The following is a 21,351-nucleotide window of genomic DNA, read 5'->3' on the forward strand; positions in this document are numbered from 1 at the left end:
GGTCCCCACAACAGGTGGTATCAGAGCCGTAGGTTCTGTAGACTGAGATAGAATAGAATGAGCGGGGTAGATCGAGTCTCCTTCCTTGCTTTTGATGTGCTAGCATGATTTATTGCTTTCCTTATTACATGTTGTATTGTTATCTGAATTGATTCACAGCATGTACTTGTAAAGACTGAATCAGAACTGATTCTGGATCAGAGGTATTTGATCAGAGGAGGGCTGAGATAGATTGTAGAGATTGTGTACTAATCTGTTTGATAATCAGATTATGCCGCCTAGAAGGATACCACAACCAGCTGCAGGGCAAGTGCCAGAACAGGGTAGTACGTCAGGTACTCAGATGGATGTTGCAGCTACACCTATGGAAATCTTATTGAAGAGATTTCAATCATTCCATCCACCTACCTTGAAGGGCACAGAAAATGCAGTGGATTGTGAGAGCTGGTTAGACGATATAGAGTTGTTGTTTGAATCTCTGGCTTATACAGACGAACGGAGAGTGAAGTTGATTGGGCATCAATTACACGAAGTGGCAAAAAGTTGGTGGCTTACAACGAAACGAGCCCTGGAGCATAGAGGTATCGATATTACTTGGAAAGTATTTAAAGATGAATTTTATCAACGTTTCTTTCCAATGTCGTATCGAAAAGACAAAGGGGCCGAATTTGCCAACTTGATACAGGGGCAGTGGAACATAGAAGAGTATGTTGCCAAGTTTTCTTCTTTGCTCCGATTTGCGCCACACGTGACAGGAAATGATGAAGCGGTCGCCGATCAATTCATCAATGGTTTGAACCCTGATATTTTTACTTTGGTGAACACGGGACGACCCAATACCTTTTCTGATGCACTGAACAGAGCGAAAGGAGCAGAGGCTGGCTTGATTAGGCAGCGTGGAGCTTCCTATAGTGCTCAGAGTCAGAGACCGCCACAGCCCGCCGCACAGTTTCCACCACCTCCTCCTCGATTTGATAGTGGAAGCAGTAGTAGTAGCAAGAAAGATTCGTTGAAAGCTAAAGGCAAGCAGTTCAAGAGAGCAGGGAGTAGTTCGTCGAGCTCCAGCGGGTCACGACAGAGAGGTCCTGGCCAGAGTACGGATTTTTCAGCTGTGTATTGTAGTTCTTGCGGAGGCCGACATGCCACAGAGCAGTGTCAGGGAGTGATGGGCAGATGCAACATATGTAGGCAACAGGGACATTTAGCCAAAGTCTGTCCACAGAGAGGTGCCCGGAAATTCCAAGGTGCAGGGTCATCTGCATCAGTGACTCAGCCGGAGCGGAAAGCATCATCTGTTCATTCCTTCCAGCCGCCACCTGCACCGTCCCAGTCCCGAGCCAGAGGTAGCCAGACAAGTGAGCCAACCTCCCAGACAACAGGCTCAGGTGTTTGCACTGACAGAGGAGCAGGCCAAAGATGCACCAGACGATGTGATTGCAGGTAACTGTTTTCTTTGTGGTTATCCTGCCTATGTATTGATAGATACAGGTGCATCACATACATTCATATCAGAACGTTTTGCATTGATACATGCATTGCCTGTCGAGTCATTGTCTGCTGTAGTCTCTATTACTTCTCCGTTGGGAAGTGGTCTGATATCTGTAACTTCAGTTAGACATTGTATACTACAGTTTGAGGGACATGAGATTGGGTTAGACTGTGTTGTACTTGGCTTATCTGATTTTGATTGTATTGTCGGGATTGACATGTTAACCAAGTACAGAGCCACCGTAGACTGTTTTCACAAGATTGTCAGATTTAGACCTGAAATGACAGAAGAATGGAAATTCTAAGGTAAGGGTTCCAGATCTCGGATTCTCTTAGTATCTGCTTTGACTATGAGTAGATTGTTGTAGAAAGGAGCAGAGGGATTCCTTGTCTATTCGGTAGATCTACAGAAATCGAGCCCGGCATTGGCAGATTTGCCAGTAGTACGGGAGTTTGCAGATGTATTTCCTGATGAGATCTCAGGGTTACCTCCAGCTCGAGAGGTAGATTTTAGCATTGATCTTATTCCAGGTACCGTTCCTATTTCGAGAGCTCCGTATAGAATGGCACCTATTGAGTTGAAAGAATTGAAAGCACAGGTTAGAAGATCTTCTAGCCAAGGGATATATCAGACCCAAGTGTATCTCCTTGGGGCGCTCCAGTGCTATTCGTGCGTAAGAAAGACGGTTCGATGAGATTGTGTATAGATTACCGGCAATTGAATAAAGCAACGGTAAAGAATAAATATCCATTGCCGCGTATCGACGATTTATTTGATCAGTTACAGGGATCATCTGTCTATTCCAAAATTGATTTGCGATCGGGATATCATCAACTCAGAGTTTTGAATGTTGATATACCGAAGACAGCATTCCGAACTAGGTACGGACACTACGAATTTATTGTCATGCCTTTTGGTTTAACGAATGCTCCGGCGGTGTTTATGGGACTAATGAACCGTGTCTTTCAGAGGTACTTGGATGAGTTTGTGATTGTTTTTATTGATGATATTCTGGTGTATTCTAAGAATCTGACTGAGCATGCCAATCATTTGAGAATTGTTTTGCAAATATTGAGAAATGAAAGCTTATTTGCTAAACTGTCAAAGTGTGAGTTTCTGCTGAGACAGGTTGTCTTCTTGGGTCATATCATATCTGGAGACGGTATTTCTGTTGATCCGAGTAAAGTTGAAGCTGTGATCAGTTGGCCGAGACCGACTTCTGTGCCAGAGATACGCAGTTTCATGGATCTGGCAGGATACTATAGACGATTTATTAAAGATTTCTCCAGTATTGCGAAGCCGATTACCCAGTTGACACAGAAGAATGCGCCATTTGTGTGGTCTACAGACTGTGAGTCTAGCTTTCTAGAGTTGAAGAAGAGGCTGACCAATGCACCTGTCTTGATGATTCCTTCAGATACTGGCGATTTCGTTGTATATTGTGATGCATCCCACAGAGGGCTAGGATGTGTTCTTATGCATCGAGGTCATGTGATTGCTTATGCTTGTAGACAGCTGAAGCCACATGAGATTCGATACCCCATTCATGATCTTGAATTAGCGGCTATCATATTTGCATTGTAGATTTGGCGTCACTATCTCTATGGCGAGAAATTTGAGATTTACTCTGATCATAAAAGCATAAAGTACTTGTTTTCTCAGTCGGAATTGAACATGAGACAGCGTAGATGGCTCGATTTGTTAAAGGACTTTGATTGTGAAATCAAATATTACCCAGGGAAGTCAAATGCAGCAGCAGATGCCTTGAGTCGAAAGGTATATGCCCTATCCTTATCGACGATAGGTGTTTCAAATTTAGTTGAGAATTGCTGTTTGTCTGGTTTAGCATTTGACACAGATAGTAGACCGCTGAGACTTGCTTCGATTCAAGTTGAGCCAGATTTGATTATGAGGATTAAAGAGGCACAAAGAACTGATCAGAATGTACAGAAGTCGATTCAGATGGTCAGATCAGGACATCAGTCTGAATATCAGGTACATGATTTTGTTCTGTATGTGAACAACCGTATTGTAGTGCCAGATGTTCCAGAATTGAAACAGCAGATTATGTCAGAAGCGCACTGTAGTCGGTTCAGTATTCATCCTGGTGGCAGGAAGATGTACAATGATCTAAAGACACAGTTCTGGTGGAAACAGATGAAGTAGACATTGCCGAATTTGTGTCTAAGTGTTTGAATTGCCAACAGGTAAAGGCCGAGAGAAAGAAGCCCGGAGGTTTACTTCAGAGTTTATCTATTCCTGAGTGAAAATGGGATCACATTTCCATGGATTTCGTGACAAAGTTACCTCGATCATCCCGGGGCTGTGACGCGATTTGGGTCATTATTGACAGATTGACCAAATCGGCTTGTTTTATTCCATACAGAATGACATACAGACACGATCAGATGGCCGAGACCTATATCAGAGAAGTAGTCAGATTGCATGGTGTGCCGAAGTCTATCGTATCAGATCGTGATCCACGATTCACTTCACACTTTTGGCACAGTTTGCAGCAGGCCTTAGATACGACATTACACCTGAGTACTGCTTATCATCCTCAGACCGACGGACAGTCAGAGCGGGCTATCCAGACTTTAGAGGACATGTTGAGAGTTGTAGTGCTAGATTTCGGCACTAGTTGGCAAGATTCACTACCGTTGTGTGAATTCTCGTACAACAACAGCTATCAAACGAGCATAGAGATGGCACCGTTTGAAGCATTATATGGCAAGAAGTGCAGATCTCCTCTATACTGGGATGATATATCTGAGGTACCAGAACTTGGACCTGATATGATTCGTGAAATAACTAAGAAAGTAAAGATAATTCAGAAGAGGATGGAGACGGCACAGGATAGGCAAGCCAAGTATGCCAATATCAGACGTAGACCACTAGTATTTGAAAAAGGAGACAGAGTGTTTTTGAAGATTTCTCCTTTCAGAGGCATTTTCAGATTTGGCAAGCGTGGAAAGTTGTCTCCTAGATACATCGGTCCTTACGAGATTCTTGAGAAGATTGGCGATCGAGCATATCAACTGGCTCTTCCTCTTTCTCTATTTGGAATACATGACGTATTTCATGTATCGATGCTGCGTAGATATATGCCTGATGCTTCTCATGTCATTCAGCCTGACGAAGCTGAGCTTGATCAGACTTTGAGTTATACTGAGCAACCGATACAGATTCTTGATCGGAAAGAAAAACAACTCAGAACGAAGACTATTCCGCTAGTGAAAGTCCAGTGGAGTCGTCATGGTACTGAAGAAGAGACTTGGGAGACAGAAGCAGATATGAGACAGAGATATCCCGAGTTGTTTACATGATGTGAGTATGTTTTTCATTTATGATATGATTGATGGCCTGCGATTTCGAGGAGGAAATCATTTCTTAGAGGGGGAGAAATGTAAGGCCTGAGATTTATTGGTCTTCATTGATGCGATATTCAAAGATATGAGAATGCATGACATGTAATGAGAAGCAATAAATGAGATGGGGGAAGGAGAGACATGAAAAATTAGAATTTTGAATGAAGGGCAGACCGCACCCGCACCATGAAAGATACCGCACCCGCGGTGCATGGACAGAAAATTGGTCATTTTTACAGTAGGGTCACCGCACCCACGGTCCAAGAAAGAGTGCACCCGCGGTTGATGGACAGAGAGTTGGAAATTATTTACAGAAATGACACCGCACCCGCGGTCGTCGATTTTGGCAAATGAATAGACTGCCGAAGCTTGAGCGCACCTACGGTCTAGATGGAGCGCACCCGCGGTGCTGTATGCGAGAAAGCCACCTTTGTTTCTCAAGTTGACACATGGCATGGTATATATATAGAATTGTGCTGATTCATTTCTCTCCACTTCCATCAGCTGAGAAATAAGAGAGAGTGGGGAGAAGCTTCAATTCCTTATGCTCTTAAATTGTGATTTTGAAAGAATTACACATCCAAACTTTAATCCGATTTCGGTTTTGAGCTCCTCTCTTCAAGGGCTACAAGAGGATGTAAGTATCTTTGAATTTCAACATGTTCTGAAATGTAAAAGTTGAGGAAAGATGGATATGATTGAAATTATATGTTCTTGAGATTATTGACATCGTAGAAACGCAACTGGATCAAAGAACGGACGTTGTATGCTATTGTAACTATTTTCCAGCATGTTTAGAGTTAAGTTATGCAGATTTTGAGTACTATTATATGCTTATGATGATGATTATGAGTTGAGACTTATGAATTGTTGATATATGTGAGAGTTGGATTGACCGGCATTGAGAAATTACGTCGTTATGCCGTCAATTGGTACCGAGGTCAAGTATTGAATTGGATATGTGTTGATTGAGATTCGAGATTGATAGAATATGTATCAACATTTCCATTTCAGATTTGATATTGACAGATTCGTCTTCGAGACTTCGACTACGACAGAAATTGTGTGACGAAAGGTATAATTCATGTTTTGTTTGGGGAAGACACAACTCAAATGAGATTTAATTTGAGTTTCCCAACCAAATCACATACTAGAATTGTTGTTTATCTTTTGATATGAACTTGATTTGTTTATATATTATATTCAAATCTCTTGATATGATGATTTCTTGTTTATAGATTTGTATTCAAGCCTTTGAGATAGGAAAGTCATTGGCAGACTTGCCAAACTAGACGTCTGGTGGTATTGACGCTTCGGATCAGATTCGACCCGATTGTAGACATTCGATACAGACAGGGCCGAAGTCTAGGAATAAGACGTACAGTTACCCCGATTGGGAGGGTAGGTGACAGACAGTGACGTCTTATTCACACCGGGATCCCTAGAGTAGAGTCGAGTCGAGTCAAGACATGATTTGATTTGAATTGCATGCTCATATAGATTGGTTTCATAGACTATGGAACCCATTGTTATTGCTTTCATGCATGAATTATGATTATGTATTAGCATGCATACATGTTTTACACTGGGATTTGTTCTCACCGGAGTTTCCGGCTGTTGTTATGTCTATATGTGTGCATAACAACAGGTGGGGCAGGATCATGGTCACGACAGAGATGAGTTCGAGATAGCGTGGTGACTTCGGACGCAGAAGATTACTAGTTGTTTCTTACTAGACTTGTACTACTTGTGGTTGTAGTTTGTATTAAACACTGGTTTGTATGAATGTATTAGAACAAGACATGTAATTATGTTTATTGAAATAAAATAAAGAACTATCTTGTGCTTGTTTATATACATTTGAATTAAAAAGCAAAATTTTGACCCACATTTTTGAATAAAGATCCGATTAATCCCGAAAAGATTTGAGTTAGAGCCCGGGTCCCCACAATATATATATATATATACATACACATAACTTACCAAATAAAAGAGAAAAGAAACGAGAGAAGAAGGAAAAGGATAGAAAGAGGAAACCCATTCCCGTCACTTGTGTAGCGGCTGCGGGAAAATCGCGATATCTCCTTCTTCCGACGTCCAAATCTCGATCGGTCTGAAGGGGTGTCTTCTTAACATCCTAAGCTTCGATTCAAGTCAGAAATTGCGAAGTTTGAGCAAGGATTCGGGTAGATCGAAGCTGCTGTTCTGGTGCTCTGTTTCTGCGAGAATTCTTCCGATTTTGGGTCAGAGTTTTGGGTTGCTGCAACTTTTGTAGTTTGAATTTGTAGAAATGACTTAAAAATAACTTGTAGCTCTGTTTGTTAGCTTTCTATAGCCGCTGAAATCATCAAATTTGGATAAGAAACGGAATTGATATGATTTTTCTACCAAAATGTGTCAAATCGAATTCTGAAATGGTGCTGTGCAGGACACCTACTGTAATTCGAGTTTTTGTCAATTATGCGCTTGGATTCTGGACTTGTTCAAAAGAAAGTTGTAGAGCTATGTGTTGTCTTCGTAATGATATAAAATTCGATAAATTCCATTAAGAATTGAGCAAGTTATGCTTGTTTTTCTGGAAATGCTCAGTGTGTGAGATTCTGTCCGCGAATTCGTAAGTAGCAGTGTGTTCTTGGAAATTCTGAGCTTTATCTACTGAGATTTGGAAAATGTTTTCTTCTAAAAAAAGTTAGATATTCGAGTTATCTTTCATTTCCAATTGGCGGATATTGAATTGAGTTAATATTGAGCGAGATATGAATTTTATGCTCTTTTGTGCCAAATCGGACATTAGTGTGGAATGTAGTTTTCACGATCGGCTTATTGTGGTTTTGTTTAGGCCGAGAGTCTTGAAGTGAAGTGATATTGGATTGTCAAGTTGGTATAGGTATGTTACAGCTCGGTAACATACGACGGTAAAACATAAATTATGTTTAATTGTCATTCTGTGTTTCATTGATCGGGTGTATGACTTGTTGGTTGTTGTAAATTGTTAAATGCCTTCGTTGTGATATATGTTTATGTTTATGACATATTATTGGCATTTAGCATTGGGCATACAGTTATGACATTCATGTTGAGCTCTATCGTTCTTGTTAGCCATTGTTGATATCCGTTGTTATCTGGCACTGTTGTTTATCTCGGGATCATTGTGTCGCTGATAGGCCTATACACATGATACTGTAGATGTGATTGAACAATCCCATGGTTAGTGCAGCCTTTTGAGGTGAGCGCTGGGATTGTGTCATCTTGTTCGTTCTGTTGTGCCATCCTGTTATATCGTATCAGCTGTATGGAGGCCGAGCCAGGGGTGTTATTCAGCACAGCTTGGCATACCTGGCATAATTGGCAGGACGGTTTAGCTGCATGACGATGTAGCTCCCCTGTGTTGTTTCTCGAGCATTATTCCAGTTGTTATCGTACCGTTTGTTGGCTCCTGTTATCCCAGTTATTCGTTGAGCCTTTCATGCATTGCGTATTACATTTTATTATATAATTATGCATGATTTATGTTATTGTTGTTATTGTTGAACTGTTTCATACCAGAATCCTAACCTCAGTTGTTTACATGGGGTGCTGCTGTGGTTGTTATTGGACACCATGGTAGAACTCCCGAGTCGTTTTGCAGCATCAGGCCGAGGTTCCGCCAGTGGAGCTCGGGATTGAGGTTGGATTGCTTGGTTCTGTTCAGTGGAGTCTCCAAGTTAGTTTATATGTATGTCTTGAGTTTGTTTCAGACTTGTATTGTACTTTATTTTCCGGGGAGATGCCCCGTGTATCTGTATTGATATTTGGTTGTTCTGGTTATGTTCTAAGGCGACTCTATGATATTCTTGATCTGGTGAGTATTTGGTAACTTTTAAATTCTGTTTAGTCCTGGCCAGTGAGGCTATAGGTTGTTGACTTTGGTTGTTGTTTTAATGACTCTAGTTGGAGTATATTTTGATATAAACTGTTGTTTGAGTTTTCGGGATGTCCTACTAACGGGGAGGTCATGCCGAAATTTTTTCTAGGCCCTGAGGTCCGTTTTAAAGTAATTTAAATCTTTTTCCGCTGCAGCTTTAAGTCAAACCATTATTGTTTGATCATTAATTGTCATTAGAGTAAATGGGCCTAAACCTTTTTTGCATTCAGGTTACGTAGTTCGAATTTCCTAAACCTTACAGAACTTGTAATTACCTTAGTTTTCCTGTTGATACGACATTCGGACTCAATGAATTATATTACTTGTGGACAACCTGCTCTGGACCTTGCTCTTGGGAGTGCAACACTCAAATTTCTGGCAGTTTGTTTTTCTAAAGTCGATTGTGTATGTACTTCACTAAGGTATACTCTACTAAGACTGATCAACTATTGGATCCAATCTACGGAAAAGCTTTCCTCTCATTTATATAATCAAGTCCAAAATTCCTTCCTTTACACATTTGATCAAAAGAATTTTCAATTTGAATCTCGGGTTCTTTATGTTCATGTAAAGTAATGGATCTCACAAAATGAATATATTTTCTTTTGCACATATCCAGAAGTGATGTAGTATTCATTTAAGAAGAGGTGTTTTCATTGTTACTGAAGCCGAGACATGTGATGTCTCTCAATTGCTTTTGTAACTCCTGCATATTTTCTAATGAAATAGAAGACTTAATCCAAGCATTTAAAAGTAGAGCTAATTTTATTATTCTCATTCAGTAATGATTGGTAATCTGCATTTACTCTCTCATTCTCAGTCTTCAACTTACTCACTTCAGTCTTGAGATCCTCAAAATTGTCCTTTCATGTACAAATGGAATTATTGATATGATCAGTTAGGATTTTGCTTTCAAATTTTAATTATTTGAATGCTTGAGATAGCTCTGAGTACTCTTCATCCATGTCATGAATGCTTTACAAGATCAGTTCTTGTATATTCTTTAGATTCTAATTCAAATAGCTCGTCAGTGGTTGTTTCCAGATCAGCATCAACCATAAAGCATTGAAATTTTTCAACATAGTTGTCACTAGATTGGCTCTTTTAGTAAGAGGACTCGTAACTCGATTATTCCCATTTTCTCTCGATCTCGTCAACAATCATGACCTTCCAGTATTTGCGAGACTTCTTATCATTCATCTGGTGTCCCTTCTTTTTATGATCATCTTTCTTGGGGTTGAGGCACTCAGCAATGAAAGTACAGTCTTTCCGCAATTTAAACAATCCATATCACTGGCAGGTGACTCATTTTTAAATTCCGATTATGATTTTGAAAATTTATATCATTCTTCTTCATGAACTAGAAAACTTCTTAAAATAAATTACATTACGTCATTTCTGATTTATTCTGCAGTCCTCTCCTAAATGGGCTTAGCAACAGAATGATAAGAGCTTTGGTCAAATGAATTTATTGGATTCCTCTTCGCTTCTGGTCTCAAGCTCAAAGTCGTATTCAGATCAGCAAACAATTCATGCAAATCTAAATTTTTTGAACATTTGGATTCTCTTATTGCGATTGTTTTAATATCTCATTCTCTTAGAAGGGATCTCATCATCTTTAATGCTACTTCCCTGTTGGCGTACTCTTTCCCAATAGTTTCCAACTCAATGATGATTCCATTGAATCTTTCATCAAAATCATTCAAAGATTCTTTGAGCTTCATTTTGATGTTATCAAACTTTTGCATTGCAATAGTAAGCTTTTTTTCTTTTGTTTGATCGTTACTTTCCCAAAGTTGGACAAGTTTCTCCTAGATTTTCTTTGCAGTGGCATACATCTTGATCTTACTGAAAGTCTTCTTGGCTAGGGTTTTGTACAAGATGTTTTTTGCCATATTATCTATGTTTAATTTCTTCTTATCATCAGAAGTCCATTATGATATGTTTTTCATTCATTTTTAGTGCTCCATCAGTAACGGAAACTGCAGTGTTGGCCTTCATTATCTTGACACATCTGTTAGTGATGACATACCATATGTCATTTTCTTGTGCAACTAAAAGAACATGCATTCTTATCCTCCAATCATAAAATTCCTCTTTAGAGAACATAGGGATCTTGGTGAATGATACCATAGATGTTGATAGTTTCAAAGGTCGAGAAAACCCTCTCTGATATCACTTGTTAAGATTGTTGATTGTGAGTAGAGGGGTGAATAAACACCTCGCAGATTTTTCTTTTTAGTTCCGAGTAGGAAGAGATCTCAACTAATATTAATAAATGAACTCGAATCCCAACCTTCAAAATTTAGTAGAGAAATGAAATGATAGTGTGAAAAGAGTCCAGCCGAACTTTGTACTGCTGGTGGTTTGCTGATTTTCACTTTGAACGGAGAAAACCCTCTCTCATATCACTTGTTAGGATTGCTGGTGGTGTGTAGAAGAGATGAATAAACACCTCGCAGATTTTTATTTTTAATTCTGAGTTGGAAGATATATCCACTGATATTACCAGATGAAATCGTATCCCAACCTTCAAAATTCAGTAGACAAATGAAAAGATAGCGTGAAAAGAGTCTAACCGAACTTTGTACTGCTCGTGCTTTGCTGATTTTCACTTTGAACATAAGTAAAGGTTCAAAGTGAAAACCAGCAAACCATCGGTAGTAGATCGAAAATTTAAAATTCAATTGAAAGTAAATCGCACAACAATTGTTTATGAAAGTTCGAAAGACAAAATCCTTCTATGTCTCTCCTTCTTCTGTTTCCAGAAAGTTTTCTCTAAAAGAATTTGGTTTTACAACTATTGTGAACACCCACATGTGTGTGCTTGAATATGTTGCAACAAAGCTTTGAATCTTTGAAAGAATGATAGCAGATTGTAGATAAATCGAGAGGGTTTGCTAAAGCTTGAGATTACATTTTATAGATGGATTTGCAACGTTCAGATTTAAAAGACATTAATACAGTCGCGTCAAAGCAATATCAGAAATAATATTGGATGCCACATGTTGGACGTCGTATTCCAAAAATAATATGTAGCAATGAGTTCTTGCGGCACTAACATTCAACGGCCAACATGACTTTTGTTTATATTCTCTGAACATTCTCTAATATTTGAATTTGCTAATAATATGTCTTCAATAGTTAAGGGAACAAATCCGATGTAATACAATCGAAAGCACTTATTCAGTAAACAATAGAAGTTATGAGATAATTCAATGAATTCTTCGGTAGACCCTGGAGATAAAAGAACTTCTGATTATTGCATTATGGGTCTACTAAAGTGCGGTCTACTAAAAATGTTTGTTTCCTGAATTTTATTATTTCCGAGATTTTAGTTGACTTAGAACATATCACCAAAACTTATAAATACTTATCATTCTTATTTTGTCATTTTCATAGTAATTTAATTTACAAAAATATCACCACCACCTATTTTTTAGTGTTCCTCTGAAATGTATACAAGTCAAGAACAAAGTTGACAATTCATAGTGTAAAACCGTCTATAGTTACAAAAAAAATCATCACCTATCTTTTAGGGTACTTGTGAAATATATAGAAATCAAGGACAAGGTTGACAATTCATTTGTAAAACTTTGACAATGGTCCACATTTTTATTTATATATATATGCACGAAAATAGAGCAAATCTGGTACACTTGGTACAAAATTATTCTATCTTTGTTCTTCTCTTGTACAACCAATTTACTCCAAATTTTTAAAGAAACATATTATAATTGGGAAAAAAATCCCTATAATTTTTCATCATTCAACATATAGAAAAAAGTAAATAATTAGAAAAATCAATCCATGAATGAGATGACATAAACGTGAATAAATTATTGTTTACATCCTGACACCATACAAAATTTCAAGTTAACTCCAGATTACTAGTTTGGCCTCAATGTTTTGATTCTCCCTCTGCATTTTATTAAAATAAAAAAGCATAAAAATTGCATTGATCTATCCATGCATAAAAACATTTAAAATAAAGACCTTGTTTAGTAAATACGATGCATACTAGGTTGACCACAGTTATTTCTTTTCAAGAAATCTTCCCCTCCAATTCTCAGAGGGTGACATATCATCTGATCTAATTCAATATTTCACGATAAATAAGATTAGCATTTCTTGTTCCATTTCTTTAACTTCAACGGCCGCGAGATTTCGATGCCCATTTCAAGTTTGAACGAATCCATATTTTCAAAAGAGGAACAACTCATAGTGGTACATGCCTGTTTATTGTAAACTAACCTAGGGATCCTCCATCGAGTTGGCAGGAGAAACCCCGTTTTTGTTTGGAGTTAAAGTGATTAGGAGAGGCTGGCAACGAAGAATCGACCCCTCTTTTTTTTTTCCTAAATGATGTTTTGATACCCTATCCCATGTTCAGTAGAATGGAACTATTTCAAATTTCCCAGAAGGTTAAAAGTTGCAACATACATGAACTAAAATAATACTATCTCCAAACTGGTTAATTTCATACCGAGAGCAACAGAAACTGTAGGAAGGTGGAATTTCATTCATGCGGTTATAGAGGGGACACACAGTTCATAACAAACAAGAATTGATTCCACGATACAGAAAGCGTAAATTGTAAACTGCAATTGGGCACAAAATGCAATTGCACGCGAGATGCTGACGAACAAAATTCGACCTGTCAGATGATGTGTTTCAACCCCCCGAACCGACCTGTTACACCCAACACTCGAGGTCTTCTGGTCATGTTTATGTTTCCTTTAGGTCAGCCTCCTCTCTGTCACTCTTAAGAGCCTTTAGTTTTCTGTAACCTTTGTCGGTACCGAATATCCTGGAAAAAACACTACAATGAGAACCAGCACTCTTGTTTACTACCAATCACATTGTTTCATCCAATCACCTACCGATGAAGCAATCACTAGAATTAATCAATACACTGAGGCATCATGTTTGGCCTGGATCGCAGACACCGTCTCTACTATGCTAATCAAGGTGAATTCATACATTATCTAAGATTCTAGATCCGGGACTGTGTCTAGGGTAGCTCTGAGGCATCAATTAGGTTACCTGCAATTCATCTCCAGCTCTGATGCTAGTAAATGCATAGAAGTTTACGGAAAACAACTAAACACTTGTCAAAATTCAGAAAGATTGTTCAACTGCTCACTCGAATCCCTAAATCATACTGAATGAAAAAAGGCAGACCATTCAGAATGGATATCCCCTTGGTTATGCTTAACAAAGTGATTATGGTTACAAGATCTTGCACTTAAAAGATAGTTCAATGTTCAAAATATGAAAGCCAGGTAAGGAATCTCTTCTCTGGTGCAAATAATGCTTGAGTTACCCTGCCCTGCACGCGGTTTTGTTGTTCAAGCTCAAAGAATGAAGTTACAAATGAGGTAGGGTAGAAATGTGTTTTATTCTGCTAAATACAACTCAACAAAGACTTTTTAATGATACAAAAGGTGTTGGTAGATGATTCAATATTCCTAAATTATCTAAAAGATGAACATAGATTATGACTCAGAAATATATTTGGTTGAAGAGTTCAAGTTAGAAAAGAGAGTACTAAAGATCTCACCAGTCCATGTAAACAAAAGTTGATGAATAGTTGCCGCTCTTAGTGTACAGTAGTCGGTGATGATAGTCATGAAAATCGGCACTGTCAGTCCATAGCAGAAACTTCAGATGAAAGGTGATTAACTTAATAGAAATCATCTAACAGTCCAACAAAAGATGAAAGAGTACAAAGTACAGACCCCCCATACAAAGGCAAGAAGTTAGAGAGACTCCATGGGAAATGGTACCCACAATGCGCCTCAACCGTCTCAAGGACTCTTAGCACCATCCATAACCAGAGTGTAATCAGATGAGGACCAGTTATAGCAGGACCAACAATTGTTGCAAACCCAAGAAACAAAATCTCAGCCGGGTGAGCATATTCAGAAGTCAATCCGAATGGGGTCGCATATCTGTAATATCAATCAATTGATAATTGCACAGAATAAGATAATAATGTTGTTGTACCGGTGAAACAACTATGGTTTTTATGAGAACTCGCTGTTTGCTTACTCATGATGAACACTGTGAACATGCTTGTAAAGCCATTTTGTATGTAAAATCCTGTGTCCCCAGTAGAAAACAAAATCCTCTAGGATGAAGTAGAACAATATCTGAGTTGAGATAACTTTCCTGCAGAAAATTCACTTTTTTATTCTAAAAATCACCGGGAGAAGGTCTTATTGCAACTGAAGATACACTTTATGCAATTCAGGATTGCATACCCACTGCAGTGACACCGCATAACGCATCACTACAACTTACAATTATAATAGTGATTTTTTATATATTGAGGCAAACTGATTCTGAACTAGCCAAACCCGTAATTTTTTTTCTCAAAAGGAAAAGAACTTGATATGTTCCAGAATTAACATAATTTTCCAAAATAAAGATCTTTCAATGATTTTGATTGTCTTACCAGCAAGAGGACACTGACAATCTGCAATTATAAGAAACAAAAATAACCGTCGTCTAGAAATTAAATTTATCCTAAAATTTAAAACATTTCAAGAGTAAAAAAACACATACAATATCAATCCCCATAAACTTCATTTTAAGAAATAAAGAACGCAAATCTACCAGGAGGGAAGTGGTAATGAGCTTCGCATCCCCATGAATCTGAAGACAGGATAGGATAGGATCATAACAGGTAGATTGACACAAAAATGATACAGCAATAGCTTAGTGATACATTTCTCCTGAGCTGCAGGGGTATTACTTTTAGTCTGCGGCAACAGAAAAGCCAAGAAACATTATGATACATATGATTCAAGTCAATTTTACGTGCTTGTTACAATCCGCAGTAAAATACTTGTGCCGCCATAATTTAAAGGAACTCCAAGTCTCACACATTAGCATGCTTATTAACTCGAAGGCAGATGGATTTTCAATTATCATTTTAATTTTTAAGTCAAAATCTTAGCATTGGTCAAGCATTTTTCGAAAGATTAGTAACTGCCATCACAACTATCTTTTACATGATATTCAAGATTCCATCCTTAACACCAGATTAGGTACATAACTAGGAAAAATAATTGAGAAGTCGCTTAAAAAATGTCGAACATGTGAACAATAATTTTTGTTTCTCTAGCATTCATTCAGCCATAAGTGTTAGAGTAGGTGCCCGTCGAGCCAAGTGTTGGCCGAGTGTTCACAATGAAACTTATGTATAAGCAATCTTTATTTTAATAATATTTGAAATTATTGTTTTGGCAAATCTTTATCTGTATATCCATGCTAGTTGCATAGATAAAGCCCTTGAATATACATATAGTAGAAAGAATATGAGATGCTCATATGATGAGTATCATGAAACTCATATTTGGAATACTGTATATTCTAAACAGTTCCTAGTCGATTCAGCCGCCGCTAAGAAGGATATAGGCCGCTAGAGTTCGAGACTAGTATCTGCGATGTGAGTACCATGTTTCATTGGTAAGGGACATTGTGATGTCCGAGCATGCAGATAGGTGCTCCTGGTAGAGTGCACTGAACAACCCTCCATAAAGGACTTTCCAAGTGGTTCTCACTTATCGAGTGGAAAAGTCCTAGTTTATGGTTGTACACCATTAGACCTTATGACCCGGGACAACATTGAGACTCTATGTGCTAGAATTACACTTTGACGTGTTTACCGACTCTCATGGGGTCATCAGGTGGCAAGATTGGGTGTTCTGTCGAAACATATAGGAGTCGATGCATTGTAGGTCGGGGATTCACCGCTTACCTTCGGGTATGGATATCCTATGTGTTCTCATGTGTATGTAGGTTGAAATCTCTGATCAGAGTATGGTGGTAATTATGAAAGAGGTTTCATAGATTACACCATCGATGCAACTACGACATGACACATAGTATCGATTCATTGACAACTCTCGATAAACCAATGGTTGTCGAATCGGTCGGGATATATGAGTTGAAGGGACCGTACTGTACGCTAACCATAATTGAATGGTTCTTGCAGGCACTATCATTTGATACCTAGGGAATCATGTAAGCGATGCTGCTAGGCGTTTAACATGATTGGTTGGGTACTATCAGACTTGAGTTCTGACGTTCTTGTTATCAAGGAGTGGATAAGTAAGAATGGAGCAATTGGGGTATGCTCATATAAGGACATGTTTAGTCCGAATCACATGGAGATGTGAACCCACGGCTAGTTGTATCAATGAACCATTGAGGGTCACACAAGTACTAGCTTTCTAGATCCCGTTGAGAAGTAAAAATAGTTCAATGTGTTGAACGGCTTATAAAGGAATTTATAAGCGTAAGGAAAATTAGAAGTATGACTTCTATAAAGGAGAAATAGTTCAATGTGTTGAACGGCTTATAAATGAGTTTATAAGCGTAAAGAAAAATAGAAGTATGACTTCTATGAGAGAAATGTAAATTTTAATTTATGAATGTGTTCCTAAATTAAAAGTTGGCCAAGTGAATAATGTATTTGAAATTGTGATTTTCATAAACATTATTATGGACTAAATTAAATTAATTCAAGTGTTGAATTAATTAAACACTAGTGGACCTAGTAGAGTCCAAATAATTAAATTAATTCAAGTGTTGAATTAACTAAATTATATTGAGTCTTGTAGAGCTCAATTTAAATAAATTATTTAACTAGTGGACTTGAGTAAATTCAAGTAATGCTTAATTAATCTCAAAATGTTTGAGATAATTAAATTTAGTCCATGGTTTTTAATTGTTAAAAACACCATATAATATTGCATGCATGGGAGGTGAAGAGTTGGAGACAACTTTTTCAAATATCAAGGCTTGGCATGCTACTTTTGCCTTTTGCTTTTTGGCAAGACCAAGACAAGTCTCCCTTCCCCTTCATTCCATCTCTCTTGGCCGAAATATTGAAGGAATTCTCTCCAAAATTTTTCTCCATTTTTCTTCTTCAAGTGTTGAGGAAGAAATATACTTCTCTTTGAAAAATCCTCTTAATTTTCTAGTGCAAATTAAGAGGGGATCTACCTAGTTGGTGGTGGGCTTAATAGTTGAGCAAGAAGTGCTCAAAGGAAGCTTGAAGATAGTTTCTACCATTGAAGAGCTAAGGTGTTTACACCTTAGTTGGAGCCATACATCAATCCTTGTGATTGATAGGTAAAATTCTAAACACACTATGAATGTCATTTTTGTGTTTTATTGTATTTGCTACACATTATAAGGGGTGGCCGAAAATTTTGATGAAAAATTTGATTTTTTAAACTTCCGTTGCGCTTCTGGTCACCGTAACCGATCCCCTTTCAATAAGTAGATCAAGAAACAATTGAAAGCCACCAATTGTCAATTAAAGAACTAGCACCTGAATCAAAACTTAAATAAATGTTTATCTTAATCTACAAGTTACAAAGTAGTCCTCCGAGAATAAAGTTGACCTAAATGACTAAAAATAATTTGGTTAAACTGACTAGAGTTTGAGGCACCAAAAAAATTGAACTCCTCAAGAACAGCTGCATAAAAATTCAAACGGCTAACAAAATAACTAAACACGACCAACATCTATATAAAGTTAACTCACTCATTTATCTACTAACATTGAAATAAATTATCAAGACTTCCTACTTTAGGTCAAACGGCAATGTTATTTTCAATGGTGTATATTTATAAAGTGAGAATGAAGATTCAATTCAAATGTTGAAATTCGTAATTCTTGTAACAAATATGATCTTTGTAGTAGATATTAGAGACTAGGAAAAGGCGAATAACAACAAAAGAGTGCAGCATCTGTATACAATAATGTGACAAACAAAATGAACATTTAGTCTATTTTTTTCAATATTTACCCTGCAGTGCCTATGATGATTAGATACAAAGAAAGTAAAGTGAAACCTGAATTTTGTACTTGCTTAGCCATCCAGCTCTTTCAAAAAATATGAATGGAAGTCCAGACAAGAAAAAGACACTTTCATGTAGAAAGAAACTTCCGAGGCACGCCAGATGAAAGTCATTAAAATGAGTAATGAGATACTGCAACAACAAAATAATTAGATGCATGTTACATCGAGGGAACTAGAAGTAACAAAATTTTCAAATAGATATTCAAAGAATGTTCATAAAGTAAAATTCAAAAATTAGACCTCTATAATAAAACAATGATTCGCCATTTTCTTCACAGAAGATGAGAACAATATTTCAAACCACCAACAAATATGGAATATTACCAATACAAGGCCTCCAATATAGAACCATGCCTAGCATTTTAATGAGAATAAACAAGATAGGAAATTAACATGCTTTTCATGAAAACATAATTAGCACAAAAAATATGAAAGGTAAAGTTAGAAAAACACCATTTTCCAATCCAAAGATTAGTCCACGATGAAAGAAACACCCAAGGAATGTGATCAAGCGGCTCACATCAATCGTTTAAAAACCAAATATTCTCCAAAGTCTATGTGATAAAGATGCCTTCATCTCTCCACTAATCCAAAAGGTCCTTAGCAACATGATAGTGTCTCTGTCTTACAGAAAACATGAAATACTGCAAATAGCACTCCTTATTGATGACACAGAATGCTTCTTAGACATACCAGTCGTTGGAACGAAAGTTTAACAAGTTATGGAAACAACAGATCTAAAGATACACAAGTACAATCAACGTATTCTTAAAAAAAGAATGAAATGTAGACTCCAAATATATTAAAGAACAAGCAATCGGTCACCGATTTCTTTTCTAAGACAAAAAAGCCTCAAAGTTTTGCAAGAAGAAAACTAGAATTCAATGGCATTAGAGCCACAAACACACAATCCAACCCGCAGACACACACTTGATTACAAGTAGAAGTACCATCCTTTCAATCAAAGAAGAAGGTGACACATGAACTATTTGTTAGCACCATCTTCCCCAAAAAAAATTGACACTACATTCTAAAAAGAAAAGAAGAAGCAACAAAATCACGAAACAATCGCAAACAACAATGCATCAACCCTACAACCAGAGGAACACCAAAAAATGTCTCAAATACAAGAAATAACATAAAATCAATCAAATAAATTCGATTGACTACATAATAACAAAAAAGTCGAAAAATAAAAATCGAGAAGTCACCATCCAAGCAGACTCAACGATTGAAGCCATTGGAAAAGGAAGAGAAGCAAAGCGAGTAATAAAATTTTGTTAGTGAAAATAGGGGTCCAGAGAGACGAGACAGACTGTCAGGGGAATCTCAGCTCGTGGCCTGCTCTCTGTTTATCCTGCCACTACTTTCCGATTTATCTGTTGTACCAAAATATATTTGAATAATAAATTATTTTGTCTATTTCTATTTTTTCAAGAAAAACTTTTAAATATTAATTTTATATATATATATATGAATAGTTATTTGATTATTTTGTTAGCTAAAAGAGTGTGCATAAAACATGGCTTTGGTTATTAAAAAAAAAACATGCTTTGCGCGTAGTTACTTTTAAAAAAAAACGTACATATATTTGTGAAAACGATAAAGCATACCAGAAACATGAGTGTGACAAAATTATATGTTTTTATCTATTTTGATCTATGAAATTTATATTTTTCAATAAAAAGGACAAAATGAAATATGCAATTGAGATTACGTAATGATAAACCATTCAAAAGATAATTTGTTAACGTCACGAGTTTATTTTTCAATGAGAAATAATTTTAATTGACTAGGTTTCTTGTGAGACGGTCTCACGAATCTTTATCTGTGAGACGGGTCAACTATATCGATATTCACAATAAAAAATAATACTCTTAATATAAAAAAGTAATATTTTTTCATTAATGACTCAAATAAGATATTTGTCTCACAAAATATGACTCGTGAGACTGTCTAACAGTAAATTTTTGTTTAATTCTAAATATATGTTAGTTATGACCTCATATGGCAATCATGGGATAAGATCTTCCTCATTAGGATTAGTCACTTGATTTTATTATTGATTCAAATAATATTAGACATTATCGACAAACTAATAGTTACTATATGATTACTTTAAAGTCTATTCACTCGACATAATTTGTATTATGGTTCGTATTATGCATAAAAAATTATGCATAAAAATTAAAATGCTAATCTAAAAAAAATCCGGTTGGTATTAAATTATCATTTCAATCTATTTGAATGAATCGAACTGATATTGATCGGTCGAGTTATTTTACAAAATCAAGTCACGAGATCATCAAGGCCGATTCACAATCTGATGGATCGGATCGGGCACCTTTGAGGATGTTTCAAACATAATATTCTCAATGAACTGTAATAGCTCGTGTTCTAATAATGAAATCACCGATGAATTAAATTGAGTTTGGTTTACAAACCAAGTGAAAAATACTCGAAGTAATCCTTCATTAAAAAAACTGATCGGTTTTATATCATCTGCAACTGAATAACTGAAAATTAAATGGGATTAGTTTTGGCTTATATCAGTTCAGTTATGGGCAAAACTGAACTGATATCAGTTGAACTGGTAAAATTAGTTAAGAACAAAAACAAGCAGTTAAACAATTAATAACACACGATATGTTTATGTATGTTCGGAGACTTCAACTGCTCCTACGTCACCCCCTTCTACCACCTCGG

The 21,351-nt window shown here is 37.0% G+C and overlaps 1 protein-coding gene and 1 long non-coding RNA gene across 2 annotated transcripts; one reads left to right on the forward strand and one right to left on the reverse strand.

The window, feature by feature from the left end:
* Positions 1-13,223: 13,223 nt before the first annotated feature.
* Positions 13,224-20,028, reverse strand: LOC142543192 (methylsterol monooxygenase 2-2-like). The gene is made up of 7 exons (XM_075650296.1): positions 19,857-20,028; positions 18,638-18,775; positions 15,383-15,528; positions 14,816-14,935; positions 14,503-14,715; positions 14,325-14,405; positions 13,224-13,571 (listed from the first exon to the last, which is right to left on the reverse strand). Exons 1-7 carry the CDS (start codon positions 19,884-19,886, stop codon positions 13,490-13,492), a joined length of 810 nt encoding a protein of 269 aa, XP_075506411.1. The 5' UTR covers positions 19,887-20,028; the 3' UTR covers positions 13,224-13,489.
* LOC142543193 (uncharacterized) lies at positions 15,535-18,180 on the forward strand. The gene is made up of 2 exons (XR_012819701.1): positions 15,535-15,910; positions 18,063-18,180. It is a non-coding gene; the product is annotated as an uncharacterized LOC142543193 (long non-coding RNA).
* Positions 20,029-21,351: the final 1,323 nt, after the last annotated feature.

This window comes from Primulina tabacum, chromosome 4 (genome assembly GCF_025594145.1).
Source record: "Primulina tabacum isolate GXHZ01 chromosome 4, ASM2559414v2, whole genome shotgun sequence".
NCBI lineage: Eukaryota > Viridiplantae > Streptophyta > Magnoliopsida > Lamiales > Gesneriaceae > Primulina > Primulina tabacum.

Bases quoted from the DNA above. Each gene is read 5' to 3' on its own strand.
- LOC142543192 (XM_075650296.1), bottom strand. From the start codon at position 19,886: ATGGCTTCAATCGTTGAGTCTGCTTGGATG. The intron at 14,936-15,382 runs GTAGATTTGCGT...AATTTTCTGCAG, and splicing joins TCATTACCACTTCCCTCCTG to GAAAGTTATCTCAACTCAGA. The intron at 14,716-14,815 runs GTAAGCAAACAG...TTGATATTACAG, and splicing joins GTTCACAGTGTTCATCATGA to ATATGCGACCCCATTCGGAT.